General features: G+C 37.8%; 1 protein-coding gene across 1 annotated transcript; it reads right to left on the reverse strand.

Moving 5' to 3' along the window:
* Positions 1 to 8,345: 8,345 nt before the first annotated feature.
* On the reverse strand, positions 8,346 to 20,914 carry LOC142166938 (uncharacterized). The gene is made up of 3 exons (XM_075226832.1): positions 20,219 to 20,914; positions 9,368 to 9,461; positions 8,346 to 9,268 (listed from the first exon to the last, which is right to left on the reverse strand). Exons 1-3 carry the CDS (start codon positions 20,912 to 20,914, stop codon positions 8,346 to 8,348), a joined length of 1,713 nt encoding a protein of 570 aa, XP_075082933.1.
* Positions 20,915 to 22,535: the final 1,621 nt, after the last annotated feature.

The following is a 22,535-nucleotide window of genomic DNA, read 5'->3' on the forward strand; positions in this document are numbered from 1 at the left end:
AATCGTCTTTCTCTCTTATAGTATTTCACTTGTATTTTTGGAGTGAAATAAAGTTTGAGTTATTGTGTCCGAGAACTAGGCAAAAATCAAATTTTGTCGAACCTCGTTAATTTTTGGTGTTCTTTTTATTATTGTCTCATTTACTATTTATTAGCTACCTTTAGATATAATAATTGTGATTTAATCACTCTATATATATTCGTCTTCCGCAACAATTGGTATCAGAGCCAAGGTTCTATCTGAGTATACTCTGTGGTTGCAGCATAGTCTGAACTTCCACATCAGAAAAAAATTATTTTGGTATTCTGTACTGTCAGCAAATAAATAGTATTTGTAGCATAAATGGGAGATAATAAAAATAAAGAGTCCACATCGGATGTCAGTAATACGTCGTTGGCATCTTTTCTTATAACATGAATCATGTCAAATGCAAAATTTGCAGTTGAAATTTTTGACGGGTCAGGACATTTTAGGATGTGGCAAGTTGAGGTTCTTGATGTCCTTTTTCAGCAAAGGCTAGATATTGCCATAGAAGAAAAGAAACCAGACAATATCATAGAATAAGATTGGAAGATTATCAACCGCGTTGCTTGTGGTACCATTCGATCTTACCTCGCAAGAGAACAGAAGTATCCATACACAAAAGAAACTTCTGCAAGTAAATTGTGGAATGCATTGGAGGATAAATTCTTGAAGAAAAACAATCAAAATAAACTTTATATGAAAAAAAGATTGTTACGCTTCACATATGTTCATAGTACTATAATGAATGATCATATCGCCAGTTTTAATAAGTTGGCGACAGATTTACAGAATATGGATGTGACTTTTAGTGATGGAGATATGGCCTTAATATTATTAAGTTCACTTCCCGATGAGTACTAGCACCTCGAAACAACTCTACTTCATGGGAATGATGAAGTATCTCTCAAAGAAGTTTGTTCTGCCTTATACAGTTATGAACAAAGAAAGAGAGAAAAGCAAAAGAGTGGATAAGGAGAAGCACTGGTTGTGAGAGGTCGTTTTCAAAACCAGATGAGAATGAAGAAAGGAACATCAAAGTCAAGATCAAGACCTCGCCTTTTGCCGAGAAAAGAGGCACTGAAAGAAAGACTATCCAAAGTTGAAAAACAAGGCCAAACCTAACAATGGGAAGGTTGTCATGGATTCAAATGTAGCTGATTGTGACGAGTCTGATTTCTCACTAGTTACAATTGAGCCATTCAAACCATCTGACATATGGCTGATGGATTCATGTTGTAGCTATCATATGTGTCCCAACAGGGACTGGTTCGTTGATTTTCAAGAAGGAGAATGTGGAGTTATTCACATCGCAAATGATAATCCTTTTACCGCATATGGTATTGGTTCAATTCAATTAAGGAACCATGATGGATTGATCAGAACATTAACAGATGTTCGATACATACTGGAATTGAAGAAAATTCTCATTTTTATAGGAGCCCTAGAGTCAAAGGGGCTCAAAGTCATTGCATAAAATGGGGTAATGAGAATATACTCTGGTGCACTAGTGGTAATGAAGGGAATTCGGCGAAAGAATAACATGTACTATTATCACAGTAATACAGTTATTGGGACAGCAACAGTGATATCCAGTGATACCAAAGAGGCAGAAGCAACCAAGCTATGGCACATGTGCTTGGGACATGTGGAGGAAAATCCTTGAAAAATTTATCACATCAAGGATTGTTAAAAGGAGTATAGACTTGAAATTTGGAGTTTTGTGAGTATTGTGTCAAGTGGAAACAAACAAGGGTTAAATTTGGAACAGCAATCCATAATACTAAAAGTATTTTAGATTATGTTCACTCTGATGTTTGGGGTGCTTCTAAAACACCTTCATTAGGTGGAAAACACTATTTTGTAACCTTTATTGATGACTTTTTTCGGAGAGTGTGGGTGTATACGATAAAAACCAAAGATGAGGTGTTGGGAATTTTCTCAAATGGAAGGCGATAATAGAGACTCAAACAGGCAGAAAGATAAAGTGTCTTCGCACAAACAATGGTGGAGAATACAAAAATAATCTTTACAATAAGATTTGTGAATATGATGGCATTTTGATACATTTTACCGTCATAAATACACCATAATAGAATGGAGTGGCAGAACGTATGAACCGGACTTTGCTGGAGAAGGTTCGGTGTATGTTGTCCAATGCTGGCTTGGGCAAAGAATTTTGGGCTGAGGCAATAACATATGCATGTCATCTCATTAATCGTCTACCATCTGCTGCTATTGGTGGCAAGACACCATTTGAAAAATGGTATGAAAAACCTGCTGAAGATTATAATTTTTTGCATGTATTTGGCTCAATTGCATACTATCATGTGAAAGAGTTAAAATTGGATCCGAGAGCAAAGAAAGCTATATTTATGGGGATTACTTCTGGAGTCAAAGGATACCGCTTATGGTGTTCAGAGACAAAAAATATTATATTCAGCAGAGATGTTACCTTTGATGAATCTGCCATAACAGATAAGGTGACAGTTGAAGATGTCAAACAAACTGATGGTGCTTCAAAGCAGGTGAAGTTTGAGGGAAAATTAAGAAAACGAGAAAAAAATAGAAGATTCTCCCCTGGAAGAAGAGTCAGTGGAAGGGGAGATTCCAACTCTGGAACCCCAACAACAACTTGAATCAATAGCAACCAGTAAGCCAAAAAGAACAATAAAGACACATGTTTGTCTCATAGAGACAGTAGCTGATGGTGTTTCTACCACTTATAAAGACATAGTCCAAAGTTTAGAAGCAGATAAGTGGAGAATTGTCATGAATGAAGAAATGCAGTCCCTTCATCATAATCGCATATGGAAATTGGACAATCTCCCGAAGGGAAAGAAAGTAATTGGGTGCAAATGGGTATTTGCAAAGAAAGAAGGATTTCCTAACCAAGAAGATGTTTGCTACAAAGCAATATTGGTGGCCAAAGGGTACGCTCAAAAGGAGGGAATTAATTACAATGAGGTATTTTCTCCAGTCGTGAAACACTACTCCATTAGAGTTTTGTTGGCTTTGGTAGCACAATTGAATTTGGAACTAGTTCAGTTAGATGTAAAAATTACATTTTTACATGGAGACTTGGAAGAAGAAATCTATATGACTCAGCCACAAGGATTCAAAGTTGTTGGAAAGTAAAATATGGTGTGCAAACATGAAAAATCATTGTACGGATTAAAACAATCTTCTAGACAATGCTACAAACGATTTGATAAGTTTATGTTGCGGCAGAAGTATAAAAGAAGAAAATATGATAATTGTGTGTATTTACACAAGCATGAAGACGGAACCTTCATATATCTTCTCCTATACGTTGATGATATGTTGATAGCTTCTAAAAGTCAAGAGGAAATTGAGAAGTTGATGATTTAACTGAGAAAAGAGTTTGAGATGAAGGATTTGGGTGAGGCGAAGAAAATACTTGGCATGGAGATAAAAAGAGATAGACATTCAAAGAAACTCTATCTATCTCATAGAGAATACATGAAGATATTAATCGATCGATTTGGAATGATCGATTAGGAATGAATGACAACACGAAGTTGGTTAGCACTATTCTTGCTCCTCACTTTAAGCTTAGTGATGCTATGTCGCCGAAGAATAAAGTTGAACGAGAGTATATGTCAAGAGTACCATATGAGAATGTCATTGGTAGCTTAATGTATGAAATGGTTTGCACAAGACTTGATATTTCACATGCTATCGGAGTTGTAAGCAGGTAAATGCATGATCCACGAAAGGAGCATTGGAAAGTTGTAAAATGGATTCTGCGGTATATTCGTAATATTGTAGATGTTGGATTAATTTTTGAGCAGGAAGATATTCAATATCTGGTTGGATATTGTGACTCATATTATGCGGGTGATTTGGACAAGCATAGATCAACTACTGGTTATGTTTTTACTTTTACAAATGCACCAGTTAGTTGGAAGTCTACTTTGCAGTCAACGGTTGCTTTGTCTACTACTGAGGCAGAGTACATGGCAATTACAGAGGCTGTAAAGGAGGCAATTTGGCTTCAAGGGTTGCTTAGAGAGCTTGATATTGGTCAAGAAAGCATCATACTATTTTGTGATAGTCAGAGTGCAATCCAATTAGAAAAGAACCAAGTTTATCATGGAAGGACGAAGCACATTGATGTTCGATATCACTTTATACGAGATATTATAGAAGAAGGTGGAGTCATGGTGCAGAAAACTCGGACTAGAGACAACCCTACTGATATGCTAACAAAAGTAGTGACTGCGATTAAGTTTCAACATTGTTTGAACTTGATCTACATTGTTGAACTTTGAAGATTAAAGTTGAAGACACAATCAAAATTTACCAGTAAGAGAAAATTGAAAAAGTGAAATCTTGCGAAGGTGGAGATTTGTTGAATTTGACAAGATTAATGTGAACTAGTGTGAATATTTGAAGCCTCATTTTAGGAAGAAATTGGTAGATGTATTTTTTTTATGCATTTACATTACATGATCACACTTAATGTGATGACATGCATGACATAATTAAGGCAATTTCCCTTCGATAAATAGCAAGGGTTTCGCTCATTTGAAAACATCTCTCACTTGCCTTCTTATCGCCTAAGGTATTTGAATCTTCTTTCTCTCTTGTAGTATTTCACTTGTATTTTTGGAGTAAAATAAAGTTTGAGTTGATTGTGTCCGAGGACTAGGCAAAAATCAAATTTTATCGAACCTCGTTAATTTCTGGCGTTCTTTTATTATTGTCTCATTTACTATTTATTAGCTGCCTTTAGATATAGTAGTTGTGATTTAATCACTCTATATATATTTGGCTTCCGCAACAAATGTCTCAACTAACTAAATTTATGTTTCACTTTTCTACTTCTTAGTAGTCAGGAAATTAAAAATCACCAGAAAATCCAAAAGGAAAAGCATATTACGAGCAATAAATAACAAAAGAAAAAAGAAAAAATTACAGAAACTAAAAGCAAAAAACTATAGATTAAAAACAAAACAAAAAAAGAAGAAGTAATAGAAGTAGATAAAGGAACAATTAACTCACAAGAAGAAACAAAGCGGGAGCAGAAGGAAGGAGAGAGATAATAAGAATGGACGACATCAAAGACCGAGAGTATCAGGTATCTATTTCAATTTTCACAGATACATGTACAGATCAGATAGAATGATTGACATGCATGTTAAAGATCTAGCAAGAAATTACGCAAATAGTAGGAAAAATGGACAAACCTTCAAAGAGAATCCAGAAGCGATGGGCAAAAATCAGTGCAAGAAAGGAAAAGGCAAAAGAAAACTTATTAGAACTAACAAATGAAACAGATCTAGGCAAGAAACCACAAATGGAGAATTTGAAAAATGATACTCAGAAGCGAATAACAAATGGAGTGGGAGAAATAGAATTAGAGAACAATGTAAAATTCGCTGGAACATACAGAAGAAAGGAGAAAAAATTTAGGTCTCTATAGGGGCAACTTCAAGACATATTTTTACAGAATGAGCACCACTTTAATCACTGATAATTACCGAAACGCGCTTCGTCGTACACAAACTTTCTCTTATTATATTGTTAATTATACTGACCTCCCCTATTGTATTAGAACGTAACCTCTAAAAGTGAAATTGTATTAAGAAGAAGAAGAACAGAAAGGTACATACCCAGTAGAGAAGAAGAGGAAGAAGACAGAAGAGAGAAGAAGATGATGAAAAATGAGAAAATGTTATTTTTGCATTATCTGTCAAGTGCACATACACATGTGTATATATACTAACACTTGTCTAACTAACTTAACCACTTACTTAATTCTAATTGGTTGAGTATAGTGAAATGATTAATCTACCCTCTAATGAGTTATGTAACACCTTTCTTAACACTCCCCCTTAAATTAGGAAGTGTAAAGATGTTCGAAGCTCCTAGCTTGGAATTGAGATATTCATGTTGAACTCGATTAAGTCCTTTTGTCAGAATACTAGCTGGTTGATCTCTTGTAGGAATGTATTTTGTTGTGATCAAGCCTTTCAATATCTTTTCCCTAATGAAATGACAATCGATTTCGATATGCTTGGTACGTTCATGATAAACTGGATTTGCCGCAATCTGCATAGCTGCCTTCCTGTCACTCTAAACATTCACATGGTGTTTAACATCAATTCCCAGTTCTTTTAGTAGTCCAAGTAGCCAAATTAACTCTGCTACTATTGATTCAAGACTCTTATATTCAGCTTCTGCTGAGCTTCTGGAAACAGTAGTTTGTTTCTTAGACTTCCAAGTAACTAATGACTCACCAAGTTTGATCAAATAACCAGATACAGATTTTCTAGAGTGAGGGCAGGCTGCCCAATCAGCATCACAGTATGTTGTAACTTCATTATTGCATTTGCTGGACAGAAGAATTCTTTCTCCTGGTTGTTGCTTTAGATATCTTACAATTCTGAGTAGAGCTTCCATATGAGATTTTTTAGGCTTCTGTAAAAATTGGCTAAATGTTTGAACACTGAAGGAGATGTCTGGTCGAGTCATAGTTAAGTATAGGAGTTTATCAATCAACTTCTAATAAGGATTCTGATCCACTAGTTCTGCATCTTTTGAGATCACATCCTTCTCTTTTTTGACATATTCATCATACTCTCTGGTATTTAACTTCATGTTGAAATCCAAAGGAGTTGTGGCAGGTTTGGCTGCTCCCAGACCTAATTCCGAAATCAATTCCGGTGCATATTTTTACTGATGCATTAGGATTCTTTGACTGGATCTTGCAAACTTAATGCCAAAAAAATATTTGAGTTCATCTAAATCTTTCATTTTGAATACTTGTTGTAGACCTGTCTTAGTGTCTAAAATTAGATTTAGGCTATCTCTAGTTATAAGCATATCATCAATATAGACTAAAACTATAGTGATACCTTCTGATGTCTTTTTGAAGAACAGTGAGTGATCATATTAACTCTGATGGAAGTGAGCTTTCAGTAAAGCCTCAGTTATCTTGGAATTACATTGCATTGGTGCTTGTTTTAATCCATACAAGGATTTAATAAGTCTAAATACTAGTTTCCTCTCCCCCTTACTGTTAAATCCTTGAGGTAAATCCGTGTAGATTTCATCATAGAGGTACCTTTGAAGAAATGCATTATATACATCCATTTGATGTATGTGCTAATGTTTAGCAGCAACTATTGCTAGGACAGTCCTTACAGTCTTTATTTTTATAACTGGTAAAAAAGTTTCTTGGTAGTCAATACCTTCTTATTGGCTAAATCCTTTTGCGACCAACCTAGTTTTAATCTTTCAATTTCCCCTGTAGCTTTATACTTTATTTTGTAAATCCACTTGCATCCTATAGGTGATTTACCTTCAGGTAGTGGAACTATATCCCAAGTGTGATTGTTTTCTAAGGCTTCAATCTCAGCCTTCATGGCATCTATCCATATAGGATCTTTGATAGCCTTATGGTAGTTTACAGGTTAAGATACAGAAGAAGATGCAGCAATAAAGGATTGATAGGTAGGAGAAATGTTTTCATATGTTATGAATTTAGATAAGGCATAGGGAGACTCCTGATGAATGTTTAAAGACACAAAGTCTTTCATCCAAAGTGGTGGTCTTTTGTCTCTATTTGATTTCTTCAAAGTCTCTTCTGTTGACAGAGTAGAATTTTGTTGACTAGATAATTGAACTTGAATAGTATTTGAAGGTAAGGTTTCAGTTGCTACATCAAATATTCTATTCTGTTGTAATGCTTCAGAGGTAGTATATTGTATCTTATCAGCTGATAAGTTTGGGCTTTGTTGATTTAAATCTTTTGTACCATTGTGGAAATCACCAACTTCATTTGTTTGAATGTCATTATGACTTGGTTCAATAACTTCAGTAGTGAACTGGTTGACTGGTTCATCTGATATTTGTTGAATTCTATTAGGCATGAAAATAGGCTGAACTTTGGTTTGATTGAGAGTTTTGAATGGAAAAATATCTTCTTTGAAGATAACATCTCTGTTGACAAAGAAGGTCTTGTTGTTAATGTCATACAGTAGATATCCCTTTTGAGAAGTTGTATAACCCATATGAATGGCTGCCTTAGACCTGGGCATCAGTTTATCTTGTTCTTGAACTATTTTTGCGTAGCATAAGCAGCTTAGTACTTTAAGATATTTTAATGAAGGTTTCTTCCCATACAATTTCTCATATGGAGACTTGTTTGCTCGTACACAACTTGACATTCTATTAATCAGATAGGTTGCAGCTAATACACAGTATCCCCAAAACCTTATAGGTATGTGTCCCTAAAATCCAATTGCTCGTGTGACTTCTAAAATATATCTGTACTTTCTTTCAGCCACACCATTCTATTGTGGTGTGTAAGCACAGGTTGTCTGATGGATTATCCCAAGATTATTGAACATATTGTTGCAGGTTGTATTGACAAACTCAGTGCCATTGTCAGTTCTGATGACTTTAATTGTTTTGTTAAATTGAGTCCTTACAAGCATTATGAATTGTTGAAGAATAATGCAGACATCAGACTTAAGTTTGAGCAAAAACAGCCATGTTGTTCTGGAAAAGTCATCCACCATTGTTAAAAAATACTTGTTACCATCAAACGTAGCTACTTTATATGGTCCCCAAAGATCTACATGAACCAAATCAAATGAAGAAGTAATTTTAATGCAACTAGTATGAAAAGTTTGCCTTGTTTGCATTGCACATTGGCATACAGCACACTTATTCACTTTTTCTGCTATAAGCTCTAGTTTAATAGGTAGTAACTTCCTAAGTACATTTGTTGATACATGTCCAAATCTCTTGTGCCACAAATCTATATCCCCTGCTGAGCTGAAATCATAACTGGCTGAACTTTCAATAGTTGTAAGAGTAACTTCACTTATGTTTCCCGCTGCTTGACTTCTTAGTATATATAGACCATGATCTTCCTTACTAATCGCTTTCACCTTCCCAGTGAAGAGCTCTTGAAAAATACAAAAATCAGGGAAGAAGGCTACTAAGCATCTCAACTCTTTTGTCAATTTAGAAACTAAGAGTAGATTGAATTTGAATTGAGAAATGTAAAACACATTAGTTATTGTGTTTCTACTTGCTAAGGTACTAGCTTTCGTGTGTGTAACATGTGTCACACCTCCATTAGGCATAAACACTCTTTTTGGATACTGAGTTTGAACTATAGTAGACTTGTCCAACAAGTACATATCTGCTACCATATGGTTGGTAGCCCCAGTGTCTATTATCCAGTCTTTAAAATACTTAGATGTACCTGCTACATTGGCATTAAAAGTTGGCCCAACATTGTTGTTTAGCATATGGAAGATCTACTTATACTGCTCTTTAGTAAAGGTGCAACTGGTCAGCTGACCTTGCATGTTAAGTTGATTACTCATGTTCTGCCCCATTGATTGGTTTACAGTATCTATTGATCCAGTGAACTGGCCAAATGCATTTCTTGTAGTCTAATTGTTCTGCAAATTATCTTCATTTAGAACATTACAGGCAGCTACATTATTGAACCTTGTGTTTCCTGTGTATTAATTGTTCTAAGCTGCTGATTCAGTCTGTGTTTTATGAGCAATATAGTTCCCAACTCCCCGTTTCTTCCGAAGTTTAAAATTTGTGGGATACCCCACAATTTTGTAACAACTTTCTTTGCTATGACCTCTGAGTTTGCAAAACTCATATTGAACATTGTAGTTCTTCTTTACTTTCTGATTAAACCTTTGATTTTCACATGTTCTTCAGTACATAGCCACATCATACTATCCAGGAACATTAGTTGGATTTGCACCTAATAATCATGCTGAAGCTGCTACTATTTTTTGGCTTTCATCACATATGATCTGTAACATCCCGACCGATCGTTTTGAGCTCTAGCACGTCCTTCAGCAGTTTGAGGCCATGCGCAACTTTAATTCAGGTATTATGACTTGTATGCATGGTCGAAATTGAAATTTCAGAAGTTCAAAATTGATTTGAAAAGAAAATTCTCATTTCGAAAGCTTTAAGTTGGAAGAATTGACTAAGGTTGGATTTTTAAGTAAACAATCTCTGAATCAGGATTTAAAGGTTTCAACAGGTTTATATGATGAATTCAGAATTGGGCGTATGTCCGGATCTGGTTTTGGATGACCCGGGAGCGTTTCGGCATCTATGGTGGAAGTTGGCATTTTGGAAGAATTTCATAAATTTGGGTTGAAGTGCATTTCGATGTTATCAATGTCCGTTTGGGATATCAAGTCTGAGAATAGCTCCGTATGGTGATTCTGTTATTGGGAGCGCGTCCGAAAGTGGATTCGGAGGTCTGTAGGTCATTTTGGAGTCATTTGGTTAAAGGTAAAAATTTAAAGGTTTTTGAGAAGTTTGACCGAAAGTGGACACTTTGATATCGGGGTCGGAATCCGATTCCAGAAGTTGGAGTAGGTCTGTAATGTCAAATGTGACTTGTGTGTAAAATATGAGATCAATCGAACGTGATTTGATAGGTTTCGACATCGAATGTAGAAGTTTGAAATTTTAAAGTTCATTAAGCTTGGAATGGGGTGTGATTCATGAATTCGATGTTGTTTGATGTGATTTGAGGTTTCGAGCAGGTCCATGTTATGTTATGGGATAGGTTGGTGTGATTAGACGGGGTCCTGAGGGCCTCGGGTGTGTTTCGGGATGTTCTCGGACCATTTTCCTTAGTTTTATGATTGATGGTTTCTGGTGTATCGAGTATGCATCGCGATCGCGAAATGGAGGACTGTGGTATGGATGTGCAAACTTGTTATCTGGTGCAGAAGGTCGTGGGAGCACGTCCCACGGGGAGATTGTATAAGTGTGACATGTAGTCACTTGATTGATCGAAGATTAGAGCCAAGTATGGGGATTGCGGTACTATTGTTCATGTGAGAATTTATGCCTGGAGGGCGCTCGGTTCATTTGGTTGTGGACTGTGGAAATTTGTTCCGGTTACGATGGTTGTTCTCGTGTGTTATGGGAAAAAGGGTTATTATGGATCCTTGAAAGGTTATTAGCCTAGTACGGTGCAATAAGAATTGGCTTGAGGTATGTGGATGGATTTAAATGTGAATGTGGGCTCTATGTCAGGTCGGATGTGTTCATTTCAGCATAACGCTCCTTATGGAAGAGCATTCGGACATTGGATGTTATTTCGTCGTCAGCTATTTCATGTAATAACTATATTGTGCGGTGTGAGTTATGAAACGGCTTGATAAATTTCATATGGGTTGAGGTTCCACATAGCGATGGTGTTATGTGAGCGGGATGGCTCTCGAGATTCAGATCATATATCGCACCTTAGTTGTGCTTGAGTTTTGTAGCGTATGGCGTTGTTTGTCCTCCCAGGGATGGTATTATGCACTTAGCATGCTTGTGGCCGATATTCGGGTATTTTGTAGTAATGAGCATTCTAGCTCGATAAGTATTTCCTTATAGATTTTATGTGTGGATCGGGTGGCACGCCGCCACGGGTATGTTGTTTGGATCAGGTTGCGCGCCGCAACAGTGTGATGTTGAGTACAATCCCTTATATTCTATTTTGCGTGTTTTGTGTCCCATTTTCTGAGGAAGGTTCATGACACCTTTTCGGTTGTCTAATTAGTTGCGTGGGTTGAGTAATCCCTTCCAGAGTTCATTTTTCTTATGTATCACGTTTGAGTTGTTAGCTTGTCGGCACATTGTGGCATCACATGAGACTTTTGATCGTGTCTGAGGTGACTTATTGCCTGAATAGCTTGTACTGGGTGAGATGAGATTTTTGGATCTGGGATCAGTGCGATTGGATTATATGAAGCATATTAAAGAGCAAATACCATTATTTAGTTCATAATGAGGTGATGATTCTAGTCAAGAGGAGAGGTTCAATGGTTTGTTGACTCGGCAGTTAGTTATGAATTTCTACACACCTCTTCCGTCGTGGCGGTATTTCCAGAGTTGAAACAAGACTTATATATATCATGAGGTGTATTGTGAGTATCAGATTCGTGAGATTTCGGCTATTATGATCAGAGAATGTTATTAGGGTCATGTGAATATTGCGGTGCATGGTGTGAATTCAGCAAAGGTATGCAGTCATGTTCTGGTACATCGTGTGGTGATTGATACGGTGTTCGTATGTGGGAAGCCGGCCTGGAAGATAATTTCATATGTTAGAACTGGGCTCTAAGGTTTATTCGCCTAAATAAAAAAGAATATCTTCATATTTGATTGAGCTAATGTGCTCAACTGTGTTATGATAGCACGATTAGGGGCACGAGGTGTTAAACAGCGACTTCGAACAACTCCAGCGCAGTTCTTAGCACGTTCGAGGACAAACGTATGTTTAACTGGGAGAGAATGTAACGACCTTACCTGTCGTTTTGAGCTCTAGCACGTCGTTCAGCAGTTTGAGGCCATGAGCAACTTCACTTCAGGTATTATGACTTGTACACGTGGTCGGAATTGAATTATCGGAAGTTCAGAGTTGATTTGAAAAGAAAATTCTCATTTCGGAAGCTTTAAGTAGGAAGAATTGACTAAGGTTAGATTTTTGAGTAAACGATCTCGGAATCAGGATTTGAAGGTTCCAACAGGTTCGTATGATGAATTCGGACTTGGGCGTATGTCCGATCGGGTTTTGGATGACCCGGGAGCATTTCGGCGCCTATGGTGGAAGTTGGCATTTTGGAAGAATTTCATAATTTTGGTTGAAGTGCATTTCGATGTTGTCAATGTCCGTTTGGGATTTCGAGTCTGGGAATAGCTCCGTATGGTGATTTTGGTATTGGGAGCGCGTCCGGAAGTGGACTCGGAGGCCCGTAGGTCATTTTGGAGTCATTTGGCTAAAGCTAGAAATCTGAAGGTTTTTGAGAAGTTTGACCGGAAGTGGACTTTTTGATATCGGGGTTGAAATCCGATTTCGGAAGTTGGAGTAGGTCCGTAATGTCAAATGTGACTTGTGTGCAAAATTTGAGGTCAATCGGACATGATTTGATAGGTTTCGACATCGAATGTAGAAGTTTGAAATTTTAAAGTTCATTAAGCTTGGAATGGGGTGCGATTCATGAATTCGATGTTGTTTGATGTGATTTGAGGCCTCGAGCAGGTCCATGTTATGTTATGGGATAGGTTGGTGTGAGTAGACGGGGTCTTGGGGGCCTCTGGTGTGTTTCAGGATGGTCTCGGACTATTTTTCTTAGTTTTATGATTGCTGGTTTCTGGTGATCGGGTATGCATCGCGATCGCGGAATGGAGGACGTGATTGCGAAGAGAAAATTAGATTGGAGGGGTTAGATGTTCTATGCGATCGCGGAAGTGGACTCGCGATCACGTAAGAGGGAGTTCTGAGCTGGGAAATCACGTCTTCGCGTTCACGAAGTTTGGTCTACGATCGCGTTGTTCTGGATTGTTGTATATCATGAACGTGTGAGAAAGTTTGCATTTGCGAAGAAGAAGCTTTTTGGCAGCTGGTTGTTGGCCTTCACGATCGCGAGGTGATTTTCGCGATCGCGAAGTGGAAAGGCCTGGGCAGTGTTCTTTTAAAATCGGGGATTTGGCTCCTTTTCACTTCATTTCTTCCATAGAAGGCGATTTTGGAGTGTCATTTTCATCATCTACTATGGGGTAAGTGATTTCTTCTCATTGAGAGTTAAATACATGGTCTATATATGGATTTAGGCATGAAAATTTGTAGAAATTTGTAATTCTAAAGAAAAACCTAGAAATTGGTATTTTTGGAATTTGACCACGAATTTGGGTAAGGAATTGAGAACAAATTATATATTTGAGTTTGTAATGCTTTGGGTAATGTTTATCTTCGAAAATTTTCAGAATCCAGGCACGTGGGCCCGAGGGTGATTTTACCGATTTTTCGGGCGGAGTTGAAAATTGTAGTAAATTGAATTGTTATGAGTAGTAGCATATGGGTTACTAATTTCGTAGTAATTGTACCCAGTGCAGCGGCATTGGATGATGTCGGCATGGAGTTTCCACAGGCGTTTTATCTCTTGTGAGCTGGTTAGCAGTCGCGTGGTGTTGACGAAGTTCCTACGGAGAATTTCTACTGACTATCCAGGAAGAGGTCGAATATGTGCATATGGCTAGTGATTCAGAGTGTTCGTGAAGTGTTTAATAGAAAGGTTTTGAGGAATTCGGCGGGTTGGTTGTGCAAGATTAGGTCAACGATGGAGAAAGAATCTTGGTGGGTTCCAGAGTTATGTAAAAGGTGACTTTAAGCTAAGTGGGAGACTCCCACCGCCTACGGTTGGATTGCATGGTCATCCATTTGTGAGATTTCTGGTGAACGGCATATTGGTGGGTTATTACAGCTAAGGGAAGAGAATATCAGTGGTAATCCGAGAAAAGGACTTAAGGAATGTATGCTATATTTGGGCCTTATCGATTCATGTTCAGTTTTGGGAAGACTTAGAGTTTCTGCTTCTGGTGGGAGTAATGTACAAGGGAAAAGAATTCAGTCGGCTGCTTTTCGGATAGGGTGTTCACGTGCTAGCAGAGGCACTAGAGTTTGGCTTATATTCGGGGCTAAGTCATAGTGAGTGACTCTCAACAGTGGTCCTAGTGGGTTCAAGAGTTTGAGTGAAGTGCCTAAGGACTTGGAATGTTCTATGTTATCATAGGGTATGTGGCGCAGTATTGGAGGAAGGGAAGAAGTAGCTTCAGATCCATCAAGGAATTTCCAGAATGGATATACCAGTTGAAGATGCGAATATGCGCACAAGGAGGGTATGAGATGGTTCGTAGGTTTGGGACAGCGTGGTCTCGTGAAATAAGGTCACTCAGGATGAGTGAAAATTTAGGTTCGTGATGTAATGAATTGAGCTATTATTATTTCTAAGTAAAGATAAGGATAAATTGGGAAAAGTCGGGTCGTCAAACGATGGTTGAATTGGCATGATGGTGGCAATGATCAGTTCCTTCAACGCATTTAGTTATGCATGTGATTTGTGGCGGTACGTGCGAGGCTTGACGGCCGCCGTAATTGATTTTATTTGGAGGAATTCAAGTATTATGGCATGTTATGTGTAGATGGATCCCGGAAGATTTATGGTGGTTTAGACCACTACTTGAGATAAGTATTTTTAGCGGATATGAGAATTTAGTCACGTGTTGTAATGGATCTCTTGAAACGAGTTAAGTAAAAGGTTTCTATGTGATGAAGTGTTTACCCTATTAGTAGTTCGGAAGTTAAGATAAAATTCTTGTACTCTTGCGCATTGGCATGACTAAGTGCAATGATCGGCATGAGATTCGGAATTTGAGGATCAAGGTTACAGTTTGGTGTCGACAAAAATGTGAATAGCTCGGATGAGCGGGAAAGGATTCAGATGGTTAGAGTAAGCTGGTATTGTCTTTAGCGTCACCTGAGATCGGTGTCCTGTGTAAGAGGCTTTGAGTAGTGAATTCGGATTTTGATTTGCTTTACAGCATTCGTGCGGCCGGTGGTGTGGATGTGCAAACTTGTTATCTGGTGCGGAAGGTCGTGGGAGCACGTCCCACGGGGAGATTGTATAAGTGTGACATGTAGTCACTTGATTGATCGAAGATTTGAGCCAAGTATGGGGATTGCGGTACTATTGTTCATGTGAGAATTTATGCCTGGAGGGCGCTCGGATGTTCATGGTTGTTCTCGTGTGTTATGGGAAAAAGGGTTGTTATGGATCCTTGAAAGGTTATTAGCCTAGTACGGTGCGATAAGAATCGGCTTGAGGTCTATGGATGGATTTAAATGTGAATGTGGGCTCTATGTCAGGTCGGATGTGTTCATTTCAGCATAACGCTCCTTATGGAAGAGCATTCAGACATTGGATGTTATTTCGTCGTCAGCTATTTCATGTAATAACTATATTGTGCGGTGTGAGTTATAAAACGGCTTGATAAATTTCATATGTGTTTAGGTTCCACGTAGCGATAGTTTTATGTGACCGGGATGGCTCTCGAGATTCAGATCATATATCGCACCTTAGTTGTGCTTGAGTTTTGTAGCGTATGGCGTTGTTTGTCCTCCCAGGGATGGTATTATGCACTTAGCATGCTTATGGCCGATATTCGGGTATTTTGTAGTAATGAGCATTCTAGCTCGATAAGTATTTCCTTATAGATTTTATGTGTGGATCGGGTGGCACGCCGCCACGGGTATGTTGTTTGGATCAGGTTGCGCGCCGCAACAGTGTGATGTTGAGTACAATCCCTTATATTCTATTTTGCGTGTTTTGTGTCCCATTTTCTGAGGAAGGTTCATGACACCTTTTCGGTTGTCTAATTAGTTGCGTGGCTTGAGTAATCCCTTCCAAAGTTCATTTTTCTTATGTATCACGTTCGAGTTGTTAGCTTGTCGGCACATTGTGGCATCACATGAGACTTTTGATCGTGTCTGAGGTGGCTTATTGCTTGAGTAGCTTGTACTGGGTGAGACGAGATTTTTGGATCTGGGATCAGTGCGATCGGATTATATGAATCATATTAAAGAGCAAATACCATTATTTAGTTCATAATGAGGTGATGATTCTAGTCAAGAGGAGAGGTTCAATGGTTTGTTGACTCGGCAGTTAGTTATGAATTTCTACACATCTCTTCCGTCGTGGCGGTATTGCTAGAGTTCAAACAGGACTTATATATATCATGAGGTGTACTGTAAGTATCGGATTCGTGAGATTTCGGCTATTATGATCGGAGAATGTTATTATGGTCATGTGAATATTGCGGTGCATGGTGTGAATTCAGCAAAGGTATGCAGTCATGTTCTGGTACATCGTGTGGTGATTGATACGGTGTTCGTATGTGGGAAGCCGGCCTGGCAGAGAATTCCAGATGTTGGAACTGGGCTCTAAGGCTTATTCGCCTAAATAAAAAAGAATATCTTCAGATTGAATCGAGCTAATGTGCTCAACTGTGTTGCGGTAGCACGGTTAGGGGCACGAGGTGTTAAAGAGTGATTTCGGACAACTCCGGCGCAGTTCTTAGCACGTTCGAGGACGAACGTATATTTAAGTGGGAGAGAATGTAACGACCTTACCAGTTATTTTGAGCTCTAGCGTGTCGTTCAGCAGTTTGAGGCCATGAGCAACTTCACTTCTGGTATTATGACTTGTACGCGTGGTCGGAATTGATATTTTGGAAGTTCAATGTTAAGTTGAAAAGAAAATTATCATTTCAGAAGCTTTAAGTTGGAAGAATTGACTAAGGTTAGATTTTTGAGTAAACGATCTCGGAATCGGGATTTGAAGGTTCCAACAGGTTTGTATGATGAATTCAGAGTTGGACGTATGTCCGGATCGGGTTTTGGATGACCCGGGAGCGTTTTGGCGCCTATGGTGGAAGTTGGCATTTTGGAAGAATTTTATAAATTTGGTTGAAGTGCATTTCGATGTTATCAATGTCCGTTTGGGATTTCAAATCTGGGAATAGCTCCGTATGATGATTCTGGTATTGGGAGCGCGTCTAGAAGTGGACTCGGAGGCCCGTAGGTCATTTTGGAGTCATTTGGCTAAAGCTAGAAATTTGAAGGTTTTTGAGAAGTTTGACCGGAAGTGAACTTTTTGATATCGGGGTCGGAATCTGATTCCGGAAGTTGGAGTAGGTCCGTAATGTCAAATGTGACTTGTGTGCAAAATTTGAGGTCAATCGGACATGATTTGATAGGCTTCGACATCGAATGTAGAAGTTTGAAATTTTAAAGTTCATTAAGCTTGGAATGGGGTGCGATTCATGAATTCGATGTTGTTTGATGTGATTTGAGGCCTCGAACAGGTCCATGTTATGTTATGGGATAGGTTGGTGTGATTAGACAGGGTGTGTTTCGGAATGGTCTCGGACCATTTTCCTTAGTTTTATGATTGCTGGTTTCTGGTGTATCGGGTATGCATCGCGATCGCAGAATGGAGGACGCGATCGCGAAGTGAAAATTGGACTGGAGGGGTCAGATGTTCTTTGCGATCGCGGAAGTGGACCCGCGATCGCGTAAGAGGGAGTTCTGAGTTGGGAAATCACGTCTTCGCATTCGCGAAGTTTGGTTTGCGATCGCGTTGTTCTGGATTGTTGTATATCACGAACGCGTGAGAAAGTTCGTGTTCGCGAAGAAGAAGCTTTTCGGCAGCTGGTTGTTGGCCTTCGCGATCGCGAGGTGATTTTCGCGATCGCAAAGTGGAACGGCCCGGGCAGTGTTCTTTTAAAATCGGGGATTTGGCTCTTTTTCACTTCATTTCTTCCATATGAGGCGATTTTGGAGCAATTTTGGAGTGTCATTTTCATCATCTACTATGGGGTAAGTGATTTCTTCTCATTGAGAGTTAAATACATGGTCTATATATGGATTTAGACATGAAAATTTGTAGAAATTTGGAATTTTGAAGAAAAATCTAGAAATTGGTATTTTTGGACTTTGACCACGAATTTGGGTAAGGAATTGAGAACAAATTATATATTTGAGTTTGTAATGCTATGGGTAATGTTTATCTTCAAAAAATTTCGAAATCCGGGCACGTGGGCCCGAGGTTGATTTTACCGATTTTTCGAGCGGAGTTGGAAATTGTAGTAAATTGAATTGTTATGATTAGTAGAGTGTATTTTCATTGGTTTGCACATTGTTTGGCTAGTTTTGGAGCGTTGGGCATCGGTTTGAGGTATTAGAGTGGCGTTGGAGCCGGTTATGGAATTTCGGAGCGAGGTAAGTCTCCTTTCTAACCTTGTAAGGGGGAATTAACCCTATATGTGAACTAAATTATTGTGTGCTTCTATTTTTGGAGGCTACGTACGCACGAGGTGACGAGAGTCCGTACATAACTACTAGCTATGCCTATGTCCGGGTAGTTTTAGGCTCACATCATGCCTTGTTGATATTGTTATTGATTTATATTTTTTGTCTGTCTCGAGAGGGAGCGAGATTGAGTTTGCTTATTAAATGTTTTGAAAGGAATTGAAATTCAAGAACTTAAGATTTAAAAGGTTTCATTTGAACTTCGTAATTTCGAAAAGGATTGAGTAATGCTATAATAGCTTAAGAACTTTATGTGTAACCGCGTCACATGTATGTTTCGCGAGCGGGGTAATTTTCTTAAAAGGCTACAAGCTGAATTTCCCATATTTTAAAAAGAATCAAGAAAGAGATATCATCTTAATGTTAAATTTATATTTGACCGCGTCGCAAATATGATCCGCGAGCGGGAAGATTCCTTAAATTTATATTTGACCGCGTTGCACGTATGATTCGCGAGCGGGGTATTTCCTTCTACCACCCTCATGGGATCGGGCCATTCGCCTCGGTAGGATTTATGTACCACACTCTCGTAGGAGCGGGTTGTTCGTCTCGGCAGATTAATAGATGCATTTATGGTTCGCACCGTTCGACCCTCGGTAATGCACAGTTTACTTTTATGTTGGATCGGGCCGTACGCCTCGGCATTTCCTATATATATATTATCCTCATGGAATCGTGCTAAACGTTTGGCAAGAAGCCAGTGTATCTGAGGGTTTTTCCCTGATTTGGATTATGACAACCTCTTTGATGAAATCCACTATATCGATACATATGCTCCGGTTACGGAGGAAACTTGCTAGTTAAGAGCTTGAGTAAATTGTAAAGAGGAAAATTGTACTACGTATTTTATACTTGTTTGTTTTATATATTTACTCTGTCTCATATTCATTCACTTCTTTACTCTACCTGATATTATTGGACCACTAGTAAGTATCGAAGTCGACCCCTTGTCTTTACTTCTTCAGGGTTAGGCGGAATACTTACTGGGTACGCGTTGATTTACGTACTCATGCTACACTTGCTGCACATTTTTGTGCAGGTACACATATGTTTTGCGGCCTTGTGGGCGCAGAGGCGCGATTATGGCGGGGACTTAGGTGAGCTGCATTCTGTATGACGCACTGCAGCCAGCAGAGTCTCCTTCAGAGTATTGTATTTTCTTTCCTATCCAAGTTGTATTCCGGACAGTTATTGTATTTTATTTTAAATTTCTAGAAAAGGCTCATGCACTTGTAACATCGGGTTCTGGGATGATTATGGGATGTTCACTGTTGGAAATGGAAAACGTGGTTATTTATTCTGTAAATTCATCTTTTACTAGATAAAATTGAGGTAAATTTACGATTTCAAAAATATTAAAATGAGGATTTAAAGTATTTATTGTTGGCTTGCCTGACAGTAGAGTCCAGCGCCATCACGACTTTTATGGATTTTGGGTCGTGACATGATCATTGCATATGCCTGATTGACATTAGGCATAGGACTCATTAACAGAATCTGGCTTCTTGCTTGACTGTATGAGTCATTTAACCCCATCAAGAACTGAAATGGTTTCAATTCCTGCAAATGCACTACAAATTCTTTTGATTTTTCACAATCATAACTAGGGGAGGGAACCAATGCTTCAAATTCTTCCCACAAATCCTTCAATTTTGAAAAATAAACAAACACGGAAGCAGTTCCTTGACTTAAGGTTGCAATTTCTTTATGCAAATTAAAGGATCTTGCACCGTCTATTTTGTTAAATCTTTCATACAAATCATTCCAAACATCTTGAGTACTTGAAGCATACATAATTTCACCTAATAATCCACTAGCTACGGAATTCATGATCCAAGAAAGGACTATTGCATTAACTCTTTTCCAATAATTCCACATTATTTCTGGAAAAAAAATTTTAGTGCAAGAACCATCTATCAACCCCAATATGTTCCTTCCCAATAGAGCTATTCGCATAGATATAAACCAAATAGAGTAGTTTTCAATACCTGCCAATTGGAACGATATGATTTGAATTTCACTTACATCTGAAGGAGACAGAAATAACGGATGATTGTAGTCTATTCCAGGTACTTGATTCACTCCCAATGTAGGAGTTGGAGCTGGTGCATGAGTATGGTGCTCAGTTGTATGATTCAGCAGATCTTTGATCGCCATTGTCAACCAAGAATTCATGAACACTAACAGTAATTGGCAAGTAGATTCTGTGGGATTAAGATCGAACCACAAGCTAGAGATTACTAGCTATGCTCTAATACCATAAAATTATATTAAGAAGAAGAAGAACAGAAAGGTACAAACACAGTAGAGAAGAAGAGGAAGAAGACGGAAGAGAGAAGAAGATGATGAAAAATAAGAAAATATTATTCTTGCATTATTTGTCAAGTGCACATACACATGTGTATATATATTAACACTTGTCTAACTAACTTAACTACCTACTTAATTCTAATTGATTGAGTATAGTAAAATGACTAATCTACCATCTAATGAGTTATGTAACACCTTTCTCAACCAAAAGCAATGATATAACCAGAAGTTTAATTTAAGATTTTATTTCAAATTTGTCTTCTAATTTATGTGAGTTTAAACTAAGTTTAGGAACTTTTGAATTTTGAATTTTGAATAAAGTGGAAGTGTTTTGAAATACTTTTTTCCTAACATATAAATTAGCAATGACATAGTTAATGCAACTACTTTAATTCAACTAGATTTGCTTTTCTGTTATTTGTGCTTTCGTTACTTATAAATATTTGTGGCTTGGATAGGTGCTATATCTTGTTGTTATTTAATCACCAACAAGGTTTTATTTGGGAGTGATACGAAGTTATTATATCATTTTTTCTTGTTGCACATAGCTCTTAAAATCATACTAATGGCTTTGGGGTTCATAATATAAACAGCTTTAATATGTCTGGAGCAGTAACAAGCACAAACGAAACCATCTTAACATAGGCCATAGTGTATATCAATCAATATGCAAAAAATATCAGCATTATGTCCATCAAAATGAGTTTATTCAACTGAGCGTAAATAGCGATTTATATGTATGAGTGGGCGTTCCGGCAATTCGGATCGAAGAAATGACAATCCAAATCCAATCCAAATAAACTCGGATTGGATCGGATTTTTAAGTTTGGATTCGGATTAATCGGTTTGGATATTTTGAGCTTTTTATTTTAAGCTTATAAGTTGAGATGTTTCTTCTTTCTACGATAATGAATATCCAAATGAAGTATTCATGTTAAATTGCTTAAAAAGTTCCTCATTTCATCGCAATCATCCAAATAAAGTATTCAAGTAATGAAATAATTACCAAAAAAATACAACAAAGACATTAGTAAAACCGATAAGAAGTAGCAATAATAAAATCATGTCCAAGTAGAAAGTATTTTATAGTAACTTAGTAATTAATATTGAATATATGAGATTATGTTTATTGGTTAGGATATTGGACTTGTTACTATTAGCATATGAATAATGGACTAAATATAAAATATAAAATTTGAATTTTCGGATATCCAAATATCTGAAATACCAAATCCAATATCCAATTTGAAATCCAAAAATTTTTAAAATTAAATCTGAAATCCAATCCAAACAAAAAATTCAAACAATTAGGATTTCGGTTTGGATTTCGAGTTTGCCCAAACTATACCCACCCCTAATTATATGTATTAGGGGTAAATCTAGTTTCTTTTAGTAGGTATGGCTGCAAAATTACTTTTCTTTCATCAAATACACTTATATCTTAAATTATATTGTAATCCTCTATATT

This window comes from Nicotiana tabacum, chromosome 2 (assembly GCF_000715075.1).
Source record: "Nicotiana tabacum cultivar K326 chromosome 2, ASM71507v2, whole genome shotgun sequence".
NCBI classification, from domain to species: domain Eukaryota; kingdom Viridiplantae; phylum Streptophyta; class Magnoliopsida; order Solanales; family Solanaceae; genus Nicotiana; species Nicotiana tabacum.

Bases quoted from the DNA above. Each gene is read 5' to 3' on its own strand.
- LOC142166938 (XM_075226832.1), bottom strand. From the start codon at position 20,914: ATGGCGATCAAAGATCTGCTGAATCATACAACTGAGCACCATACTCAT. The intron at 9,462-20,218 runs GCATATGCAATG...CAGAACAATTAG, and splicing joins CTATGCCTAATGTCAATCAG to ACTACAAGAAATGCATTTGG. The intron at 9,269-9,367 runs GTCAGCTGACCA...CCAATGTAGCAG, and splicing joins TAATCAACTTAACATGCAAG to GTACATCTAAGTATTTTAAA.